This window comes from Cucurbita maxima, unplaced genomic scaffold (genome assembly GCF_002738345.1).
Source record: "Cucurbita maxima cultivar Rimu unplaced genomic scaffold, Cmax_1.0 Cma_Scf00023, whole genome shotgun sequence".
NCBI classification, from domain to species: Eukaryota; Viridiplantae; Streptophyta; class Magnoliopsida; order Cucurbitales; family Cucurbitaceae; genus Cucurbita; species Cucurbita maxima.
Window position 1 is genome coordinate 3,471,681 of NW_019272039.1, and position 12,347 is coordinate 3,484,027.

The following is a 12,347-nucleotide window of genomic DNA, read 5'->3' on the forward strand; positions in this document are numbered from 1 at the left end:
GCTGCCAAACCAAACCTCCCACCAAAAAATGCCAAACTTGAACTAACTCACACAATATAAAGTAGCAATTAGCCTTTTGAATTCTGATACCATATCAAACTATGTTCACTTTACATAGAAATCTTTCTATAGATGATCGATCCACTTCTAACTACGGTTAAAAGAACAAACAAGTAACGATAAGTCAATATGTTTTGTCTCTATAACCTAATATTATAATGAAATTTAAGTCAATGAACATCCAACTTCAAGGTGAAATGCTGGTTTCCCACCTAGTTGAAGTTATTCTACTATAAAGCAAGGAAAATTAACTAGACTCGAACAGGAAGTTCATTTTGGACGGTTCTACCTTGTTGATGGGAGAATTCAGATTTGGTCGAACAACGAAAACTTACTTATTTACCCTTTGCTCCATGAGTCGCTACCTCCAAGTGGCATTTGTGATAAAGAGATGAGGGCACTCTAGTCCTTCAACCTGTCTGCGAGGGTGAAAACTCTGCAATAAGCTATTGCATTAAATTAATGGTGTGCTAATTAGATATGATAATTAATTAAGACAATTGGGATCTGAACAAGTCATCACCCTCCTCAACGTCATCAGTTCTCATGGTTCCACTTTGAGCCATAAGTATCCTGTACACTCTCTTTGAACAAATCTCTCCTAATCTTCTATCATTGCCGAGTAAACCTTCTATCGTCAAGTCTTTCAGCAGAAATTCATTTTCATGCACCTGTTATTACTTGAGTGGACCAAGAAGAAATGTTATCTGCCATGACTGCTAGCTTATGCAATTCAGGATAGGGTGAATTGTTCGATTCAGACTCACAGATTTACATGGGATTCATGTACACCCTCAAAAAAGATTTCATGGTCGGATATTTCTTCCATATTGCTACGGCAAACCGTGGTTGTACATTTGGAATTGCTACCAAGACTTCTAACCTAATTACAAAAAGCAACTCCATTTATAATTGATATGCAATCCAACCAAGCTAATTATAAGAATTGCTACCAAGGCTTCTAACCTAATTACAAAAAAAAACATGACAAAATCAATAAAGTTTTACTTCAGAGACAGTACCATATAACTTTTTAAAGATCAATACATCATCACATTTGGGAGGTGGTATAACATGATTTTATTACCAGAAGTCTGTTAGAGTTATCTATCAATAAGGGTAATTAAGTGCAAAAAAGCAAAGAAGGAAATATCATAGATATTAGTTTCATATTTTCTTATGGTTTAGAATATTGTTCTGACAGAAAAGAGACTGATGCTGAGATCAAATACATGACAAGTGCTCTGTTTAGCTTTTAACCCGCCAGTTTGGGAAAAGACGAGTTCTTCGAGAGTAACTCAATTACAGCCATAAACTCATTAATATAAATCAGGTAAATGCCAGAGGAATTATGAAACTGAATGCCAATAAAATTTAAAATGAATTGGCAATTGACGATAAAAGCTCACCACACGCACTTCTTTATCACATTCCTGTGAACACAATCTTTGGGTATAATGGATCCAATTGCATTGACGGATAGATGCGTCAACTTTTTCCTAAATTTTACAAGACAAGCAAAGGAAAACAGATAATTCTGACTAAGGATTTAAATATTGAAAGAGTGTGAATATGGGTGTGATCGCCTAAGTCCATATTACAAACGTACCATGTCCAAAAAACTATGGAACTAATGCAACATCTAAAGATGTACGAAACAGGAATCTCTCGGCTTCTTTTCATACGATGTTCAGTCAATGGGATCGACGAACAGTATCTGAAATATCCTTTCTACTTGACGAAACTTCACTATACGAATTTAAGTTTTACATTTGCAATTGACGCCAAGTTATACAGAAAAATAACTTTTCACACTTCAAGAAGTTATGCTTGACAGAAATTTGGAACAGTATTCAGAACCTGAATTGAAAGGATGCCAGACTGCATGTCAATATGTCAGCTGCCTCAGTTTCATCTACACACTGCCTAGAACGTACCTTGACAAAGTGAGTGGTCAGTTTTGCCAATTTCTAGATGAAACATGTGAGGAACATGAGAGATTTTATACTGCAACATTGAAATATAAAACTTGGATAGGGAAAACAGGGTAAAATCATTTCCTAATTCTCCTAAGCATTCATGGTTGTTATTCAAACCTCCTCAACAGGTGAACGTTTTCAACCGTTATTGCTTTCTGAGTTCTTGTACTTCTCCTGTTCCCTACAAAGTTCAAACGTTAAAAATTACAGAATCTCTAGCACGCAACTTCAAATTATCAAGCAACAATTAATGAAGAAAAACCAGGACAAAGATACTGAAATTGCAAAGAGCATGTAATAAATATATTTTCTTTTAAATGAAACAGAACTTTCATTGAAATAGGGCAAGATTCTGAAATTACATAGGGCGTGTAATCTTATACTGCACTGTATTAGCTGTGCATCACAAACTTTTCATTACAGTAGTATTGCAGTAAATATTCTGATTTAGAACAAGCTAAGGAACAATGGAAAGCGGGCTAAGAAATGACTTCAAATATGCAAGCGCCTGCGCAAATGATGAGAGATGAGAAAACTGACAAACAAAAACCTTATCATACAAGTAGTACTCAATCTAGTATCTATGCTTCATAATGCACCACGCTACATTAATTACTAAATCTAGAAGCCATTACTACTCCCTATCCATATTCAATCTTCAGAAAGAAAACAGATATTATGATCTTACTTTGAAAGGATCCACCTGATACATATCAATACCATCATCTCCCCCAAAACTTGAATACTTTGTGTCCCCAAAAATTTCCTGCAGAACATCGTTCCCTGTCAAAACACTTCCATTAATGTCCGCAGCTTTCAAGGATGGCGGAGTTCCGTAAATGAACACACTTCTGTTTTCTCCACGCAGTAAGAAATGCAGGAACTGACAAAAATAGGAAAGGAAACCAAGGATAACATGAACCTACCAAGAGAAGAACCCGATCCTGCTCTGTCAAATTTATAAGTCGGTACTGAGTTCTTCACATCATGACGGTCAGAATCAATCCAATCACAGTGCCTATACTTGTTCTTCTGAGAATCACTTTCAGACTCGTGTTATCGAACTCTAAGCATATCAATCCACTGATTCCTGAGGATTCAATTCAAACAAACGGTGGCAATCTATTTCAGAATATTCTTATCCAGCATCAACAAAGTTTATTTGATCAAAACTACTGCGCAGGAAAATTATTTAATTGATCCTTCACAAGAGGCGAACCGAAACAATAATAAACTACTACTATGAACCAATTAAGAGAATAAAATTCACTAACCAGCGAACTTCTGGTCCGTATTCAAATCCTTAGCAAGAAAGTCTAATGCCGCCTTCATACATTTAACAATACAATGTCATAGGCGGAGAGTTGCGACCTGATTTATGAGTACTCGGATCATCATCAAGCACAATAACAGTGGAGCATATACTCAGAAATGCATCCGATCCAGTTCGACGTTTCTTGGAGTGGATCGGGTAGGGTGTAGAGTCCCCGTCCTCCTCTCCGGAGAGGACAATCGGCTGGGACATCGGAATGCGGCGGAGCAACCTTATCGGAAGAATCGAAAAGGGGAACCGGCAACGGCAGCGCGCTAATATTTACGAGTTGAGTTCCGTTTTCGGAGGAAGCTAGTTTGTATTCCAAACGAGCGCGGGATGAGAAAACTGACGAAACGGTGCGTTTTGATCGAATTTGGTGTTACATGAATCCACCTCACGTAAATTTCATGGGTAAAGTTAACTTTACTCACCAACCTAGTTAACAACAATCTATGGTTAATTACTCACCAATCTGGTTAACAATATATATTATTATAATCAATTATTAAAAATATTTTCTTATATCACAAATTTGCATTAATATTAGTCGAGACATGTAACATACCATTAATAAAAATTATTATACTTTATTTTTTATTTTATTCTCACACGTGAATCACATAAATTCAAAATTTTTAATTTCATCTTATATTATATTATTCTATTTTTTTTATTTTCAAATACCTTATATTGAGTTAGTAATTGATGGATAAAAATTTTAATACGTTTCTAACGTTATTTTCCAAGACAATTTTTTACCGGTCAAATGTATTAATACAATTTTTAAAATGTAGTTTTAATAGAAAAATATTTTTTAATTTTTTTTTCTAAAAAATTAAAATTATTATTCAAAAAAAATTAATAGTTTATAAATATATTTTTAAGATTAATAAAAAGTTAGAGAAATATTGAAATAAATTGCAAATTCAAAACTTCATAATGGCTATTGTCGGCAAAGCTATTTTTTCAGTCAAACATTTTCTCCCTCAAAATTTTATACCCATTTTGTCCTTACACTTATTTAAAATTAATTTTAAAATGTTATATAAAATATTAATTAAATTAAATTTAGCATAGACCAACCCACCCTCGTATGGAAACCCTAATTTTAATTTTAACTTGTGTCGACCTAACTAGCTGACCTCCTCGAAAATGAAAGCGATCACTTTTGTAGTTTGAATATCTAGGTCATAAATTAGTTTAACCACACAAATCTAACGTTTACAACACAACCCATGTAGATAAAAATGCATAAAAAATCACAACTCGAGAGAAATCAAACTAACAACTCAAACTCACCACTAGCCAACATTGTTATCTTTGAATTTTCCGTTTTGGGCTTCCCTCAATGATCCAAAACGCGTATGTTAGGAAGAGGTTTTCACACTCTTATAAAGAATGTTTTGTTCTCTTCTTCCACCAACGTGGGATCTCACATCGATATTCCATTCTTTTCGGTCATTAACAGTACTATCTTATTCAAGTATAATACAAATTCTAGTCATATATGTAACCGTATATTCATAACCTGTGAAACGATTTATTGGATCATGTTATCTTGTCGAACTTTTATCGAAAGCGTTCTATCAAATCTCATTGATTTGGGTTTCGATATCGTGTTTAGTGGTATGGTACATGTGTTTGACCACTCCATTAGGGTTAGTCCGTCTTACCATGCAAAGAAAAATAGGAGATGTGGGTTGGTTGGAGCCAAATGGGTGAGGATATTAGTGAAGCCATTTGTGGCCCTCACTCTCACCAGCTTTGTAAATGGGAGAAGTTATGATTTGCAGCTCTCTTTTTTTCTTGTCTTTCAACATCAATTCATGTTTGATAAACCTAATTAATGCTTCAATTTCATTCCCATTTTGTAATTTTGTCTTTTGAAACTTCGACATTTGGTCTTTGATGTTTACGTGTATTTTGTATCACTCGTGTTTTCAAACCATTCTCGATATGCAATAGAATGAGTGCTTTGAGTGGAACTACTTTTCACCGATTATAGTCTGTCTCGAACTCTCGCTTTTTTTTCAATTATAATTACTTTCGGAAGTTCAAAAAATATAATAGGGAGGAAGGTTAAACTTTGTACCTCGTAAAAGGTATATTGTCTTCACCAGACTAAAAAAATGTATTTAATATATACAATAAATATATTTGAACCGAACACTTTAACTTTTGGTATAAATAAAATTAGTTGTCATGGAAAAATTGATGGAACTTAGCTTAATTCACGGTTTCGATAATGTATGTTTTACTTTCCGATAAAATTTCATAAATAATTTATTTTTTTAATAGGAGTGTTTTATTTATTTTTATAATTCAATTTATACATTTAAATAGATGAAAATTAAGGCCCTAAACTAATAAGAAAAGCTATTTTAAAATTTCCATAATTAAAATAATTTGCACAGTTATTATTTAAGTTTAAATCTCTAATGAAATGAAATAAAATATAATAAGATAAAATTCTATTTTTAACTTTTATAATACTTTCAAAAACATTCATTTTAACTTAGTTTTTATTCATTTAAATAATTTTTATCTATTTTAGTATTAATATTGAATGCCGTATTATAATAATAAAATAAGAATAATAAGAATAATAACAATAATAATAATAATAATAATAATAATAATATATAGAGGGAAGTCGTGTATCTATAAAATGGTGAAGTTTGAGGCGAAAAGGGGGAGAGATTGCAATGGCACATAAAAATATTCTCCTGCTCGTCTTGTTTCTTTGCTGCTTCATTCCCCTTGCAACCCAAGGTAATTAATTACATATAAATCTTATTATTATTATTATTATTATTATTTTGTTCATTCAATTGGAGTTGTATAATTTTTTTTTTTTTATAAAACTAATTATTGAATCTATTTCATAACAAAATTTCATATTTATTTATTAATGTTTTTTTTTTTTTTTTTGCAGCTCGAAATATTTATAAATCTTGTTATAAATGTGATATAGAGACGAACGAAAAAGATTTAAGCCCTATGAACGATGATTCAATATATCATCTTGACTACACTCCACCAAAAAAGAATCGTCCTATCCATAACTAAGATGTTTTTAGCTGAGTATATATATATTTAGATTTGAATGTTTATGTATTGATCTTAAGATGAATATTTTAGCGTGTAATGCAAGGTTTATGTATGGATTTTAAAATGAATATTTTACTTCTGTATTTTAATTAGCCTAAATAAAAGGAGTGTTTTAGTGTATACATGAAGAAAAATTTGAGAGAAAATATAACATCTGAAATCTAAGACACGGGAACTGGAAGTGTGAGAACATAGAAGACGATATCAATTTTAAATCTTTTTTTAGTGTAACTTCACTCTCGAGATGAACTCAAGAAAAATAGATAGCGATCAATGAATAAGAAGGGAATTTTTTAAGAAATTTCATAAAATTTTAGTATTTAATTAATTTTATTTATTATTATTTGAAATTTAATTAATATGTTTACACATTAATATATGATACTATCCAATTCTATTTATAGTTTACATTTAGATGTCAAATAAACTTTATTTAAATTGAATTTTATGGCAATATTTTCTTTTCAATTGAAATTTAAAGTCCAATATTAATTTTATTTTATTCTAATAAATTTCATTTCTTGTATATTTGAATTATCTAAAATGGTTTAAAACATTAAATATTTTATAAAAACCTCAAACTAATAGAAAATTAATATGTTCTCTGAAAATAATATATAAAATATAAGACAATTTTGTATACAAATTCTACGAAATAAACGTTATTTTTTTTAATAAGATTATCTAAAATGTTGCACTTCTTTGTATTGCTGGGCTATTACGTTTGGATTTGATAATTCTACTCGAGTTGATCTTTAGGGGATCGCCCACGACCTTAGCGGCTGACCCATAAGGGTCGACCAAGGGTAGTATGACCGTTCACACGAAGGTCAATCGATGGTCAAAAAGGCTTTAGTTTGAGTTTTGACCACGATCAACCAATATCTATTTGAAAAATGGTTTGACCAAGTAGTAATTCATCCTTACAATCCCTCTGTATACTTAACACACCACAAGATTCACAACAAGATTATAACACTCTATTACGACGATAATTTATGAACCCACCCTATAAGTACAATGAGTCAATAGAAAGGCACATTCTAAACACGCAACTATTACCTTAGTCGCTTATTATCGACTCAATTAATACTTGAATATCGGAGAGGGGTGGTTCAATATCACACCCTCGTCCACCTCTATTTGTCTTGATAGTAGAATGTAGTTTTCAAGCAATACAAATTTATCCGTGATCAGTCGATCAAAAAATTTGAACTTTTGACTCTACGGTTGAGGATATGTAATTTAACTAGTTGAATTATGCTAAGATGGTCTAGCTCAGATCTTGCCAAACCATTGATCGACTCGACTATAAAACCCGGCATTGATAGCACTACTGCCGTCAAGAACCCGGCCTCGAACCAAAGGAAGTTCTCCGTGCATCGGACACGTAGCTTATCGAATCAGTTGCAACACGGATGGGAATGCATGCTCCGAAAAATAGGGTCGAAAATCAGGCTTTGAGGGGAATTGATAGAAGAATTTCAATTTACATCTCTCTAACTTATAAGCTCTTTAGTATGAAGGTAGCTTGGGGCCCGTACATAGATGAGGCGGTCCCGGGAATGAAAGCCCATTCCCTCGTGCTCGGGTACCAACAAACCAATTTATGCAGGACTTATGCATCATATTATGGTTAATGATCTGTAAACATTGTCCAACCACCTAGAGAATGGCCTTAAAAAATGGTGGAAATGATTCCTCTTCATCACTGAAAACATGAAGCATTGATCTAATGAACTTAGCATTATTCGAGTGAATCAATGTTTACCTCAATGAAGAACAGTATGGTCATCTTGATCCAGTTCATTTGGTTAAGAATTCCCGACTTCAATTGGAGCAATTGAGTTGCTGAGACCATTGATTTGTGACCCATTTTGCCGATCCAGAATCTGAAATCTGTGAAATTTAAGAAGAAAAGGGAAACATCCAGATTGAAACATAGAACATTTGCATATTATTGGTTGAATTGAAACAAACACAATTCATGAGGTCTTACCAGAAGATTTCAACTCCTTCTATGGAAGCAAATTATCATCTGCCATAAGATTTTCCCGTCCAAAGCTTGTTTAACAGGATCCAGTTCTTCATTCAACTAAATCCTGAACGTCTCAGGCTTTTCTGATCCATTTCTGAAGGCGAGCGTCTCGGAACAAAAACCGAGACGATTCTTCAAAGGTATGGCCATGGCTATACACAAATATGTGCTATTTGTTGATATCAACAAGTTTGAGAGCTGAAGGAGTTACCAAAAATCTCTACATGAGCAGACACCACCATCAAAATGATGGAAGCGATGGGCATCCCTCACTATGATCAATCGGTTTGAAACCTTTGAAACGTATTTAATCCAATTATGGCAATCATTACAAACGCGGAGGTTCTTCATTACCCGTATGGGAATATTATTGCCCAAGTTCAGTAGTCCAAAAGCAATTGCTAATTTCTCACTGTGAACATTTATGGTTGGATCCTTCTTGCCTTCCTCTGACTCATTCAAAAGGCTAAAGCTATCTTGCACATATCCAAGTTCGGATGTTCGTGTATTTAGATGTTCTATATACTCGTAGATCTGATTCGTAAGCGGATGGAGCTTATCCCCAGCATAGAACGCATGAACTGCGTTCTTAACTTCGATCCAACTACGACCAGGCTCTTTCTTTACTCCCCTGTCCTTCATCAATTTCCTTGACCAATCCCTATGAATCCATTTTCTAGCCACTGCATAAATATTTGACAGTAGGACATAGGTTGCTGAGTCTTCAGGTTCCAATTCTAGGAGATGGCGTGCAGCATGCTCTCCTATTTCCATGTTCTTGTGGATGACACAAGCACTTAAAAGAGTTCTCCATATCATTGCATCTGCAGGGATGGGCATCGCTTCTATGAAGTCGATTGCACGGTTCAAAAGGCCGGCCCGACCTAGGAGATCCACTACACACACATAATGTTCAGATTTGGGAACTAAACCATGCACTTTCGACATGGATTCGAAGTAATCAAGACCTTCATTCACAAGACCGACATGGCTACACGACGACAAAACTCCCACAAAAGTAACATGGTTCGGCACAACCCCACAGTTCTTCATCTCTTCAAAAAGACAAAGTGTTTCCATACCGAAACCATGCTGGGAATAGCCAGTAATCATGGCATTCCAAGAAATCACATTTTTTTCGGACATGTCGTTAAATTCTCTCCACGCATCATCTATGCTGCCACATTTCGCATAAAATGTTATCAAAGAATTAGAAGCTTCCATTTCAGTATCATATGCCGTTTTCAAAATCATGGCATGGATCTGTTGCCCTTGTTTTATGTTTGCAAGACTAGCTGCTGCGCTAATTGCAGACCCATACGTGAACAAATTGACTTCTACTTCACTCCTTAGCATTTGAACAAATACCTGCAAAGCTTCTTCAAAGTATCCACTCTGTTCAAATCCTGAAACCAATGAATTCCAAGAGATATTGTTTTTATCATCCATTTTTTCAAATGCTAAGTATGCTTCCTGAATTCTACCACATCTGGCGTACAGACTAATCAGAGCATTGTTAATCGAAAGATCGTCTCCAAAACCCGACACATACGCCTGAGCGTGAATTTGTTGGCCTTGACGGAGTGCTCGGATACCCGCACATGCGCTAATAGCACTAGAAAATCCAATATTGTCAGATACTATTCCAAGATACTCCATTTCATTAAAAAGTTTAAGTGCTTCAGAAAACATATCATGTTGCACATAACCAGCAATCATAGCTGTCCAGGAGACGACATCGTCCTCTGGTAGCCGTCTTAGGATCCCATGGGCGAGTTCTAATTTTCCATGTTTGGCATACATATCTATGAGCACACTACAAACGTAGGCATTCAACCAAAACCCTGTCTTTATAACAAGGGTATGAATTTGCTCTCCTAAATCCAAGGCTCCCAAAGATGTACAAGTTTTCAAAATACTTGGGTAGGTGAACTGATTGGGTATCATACCTTCAATCTGCATTTGTCTAAATATTTTGAATGAATCACTAAGATTATCCAATTGTCCATAAGCAACTAGCATCACATTCCACAACACTATATTTTCTGTCTCTGTAGTAAGGAAAAATTTACGTGCAGTCTCCACATCGGCGCACTTCGAATAAAGATCAAGAAGAGAACCTTCAAGAATAATATCTGCAGACATTCCAGCTTTTATTGCATATGAATGTAGCTGCATTCCCTTATGAAGAGCCCCAATTGATGCACAAGCACTCAACAGACTAGCAACCGTAATACAGTCCAGTTTCAAGCAATCTCGTTGCATTTTATTAAACAACTCCAGTGCCTTATCACTAAATCCTTGCTGAACTAGGCCAGATATAAGTGAATTATACGAAACGCCATCCCTAAATTGCATCGTGCTGAATATCTGCTCGGCAGATATCAAATTCCCAGACCGGGAGTACAATGCCACAAGAGCATTGCATACATATGTTTCAGAATGAAATCCCCACTTAATAACTAGACAGTGAAGCTGCTCTCCCAATTTAAATAACTTTTTTTTGGTAGAAGCACTTAACACACTTGACAATACATAAGGAGTGGGAAAGATTTCTGATGCATGCATATCACAGAAAAGGAAAATGGCCTCTTCTTCAAGCCCATTTTGAGATAAACCTGAGATCATAGCTACCCAAGTAACAATATCCTTCGTATATATGTCATTGAATACTTTTTTAGCTAATTCTATGTACCCATTCTTAGAATACAAATCAATCAAAAGATTAGCAACAAGTGAATTACTATCAAAACCATAATAAATTATCCTAGAATGTACCTGTTCTACATAGTTGAACGCAATGTTGCAACCAACACATGCCTTCAAAATCCCAGCAAAAGTATTTTCATTGGGAGTAATATTTTCAGCTAACATTCGTCGGAAGAGACCAAACACCTGAGAATTCAACTTCTGCGCAACGAGGCCATGAATCATTTTATTCCAAGAGAAAACAGTTCTGTTGGGATTATCATCAAACACCTTCTGTACGCCATTTAGATCCCCATGACGAAGATAATTATCAAGAAGACTATCGATTAATAAAGGTTCAACAGCAAAACCCGACTTCAAAATCCTGCAGTGGAGCCTCGAAGTTTCAAGCAAGGATCCAAAATTCAAGCAGCCATCTAGCAGCCAAAGATAGGTCTGATAGTTGGCACGAATTCCACGTTGTTCCATGAAATTCATCAGCTGAATGCTCTTTGATTTACCTTGTTCCATATGGAGTGAAAACTCATCAAATGCATGAGAGTTTGCGGGACCAACAGCATTGACACGAACTAAGTTATAGCTTTTACTAACCCAATCAATGTACTGCGCCCAGAGAGCCAAAGGTTACAAGTGAAACAGAATCAAATGCATATCTTATTTGTAATAGGAAACAAAGAGAACTTACTTTTGACGTTGGGAAGGATGGTCGAAAACTGGAGGTGGGTCGAACCCAAACGCTCGCTGCCGCCATAGCTGTAGCTACAATAGAAGCGAATTGACGGGTACCATCTAGTTAGACAGAGAGAAGGATAGGGAGGGGGCCTCTAAACCCGTCTGTGGATAACATGTTTCGTGAGAAAGAAGGGGTCGAGGGTGAAAACGGCGGGGAGTGATGGCCAATGGCTGACGGCCGTGGCCGTGGGATTGGTTTTCCCGCTACTTAATCCATCAAATAACCCTTTTTAAGGGAAAAATAAGACAATTTTTTTACACTCACGAGACCAAAGGCTTCAATTAAACATGAGTTGTCAATTATATGCTTTAACAGTTAAATTCATACTTTTTTTATTTGACCGGGAAAAACTTCTCATTATGAAACGCATTTAAAAAATGTAAGGTTGGCAATAACATATAA

The 12,347-nt window shown here is 35.0% G+C and overlaps 1 protein-coding gene and 1 pseudogene across 3 annotated transcripts; both read right to left on the bottom strand.

Moving 5' to 3' along the window:
• On the bottom strand, positions 1-12,150 carry LOC111496786 (pentatricopeptide repeat-containing protein At4g13650). 3 transcript variants are annotated; one of them, XM_023147303.1, is made up of 4 exons: positions 11,898-12,150; positions 8,465-11,815; positions 8,061-8,364; positions 1-15 (listed from the first exon to the last, which is right to left on the bottom strand). In XM_023147303.1, exons 1-2 carry the CDS (start codon positions 11,961-11,963, stop codon positions 8,711-8,713), a joined length of 3,171 nt encoding a protein of 1,056 aa, XP_023003071.1. In that variant the 5' UTR covers positions 11,964-12,150; the 3' UTR covers positions 1-15; positions 8,061-8,364; positions 8,465-8,710. The 3 variants fall into 3 exon arrangements, with proteins under 3 accessions (XP_023003071.1, XP_023003072.1, XP_023003070.1); XM_023147304.1 differs by lacking the exon at positions 1-15 and having other exon boundaries at positions 7,424-8,357; XM_023147302.1 differs by lacking the exon at positions 1-15 and having other exon boundaries at positions 7,424-8,364.
• LOC111497426 lies at positions 257-3,620 on the bottom strand (annotated as a pseudogene).
• Positions 12,151-12,347: the final 197 nt, after the last annotated feature.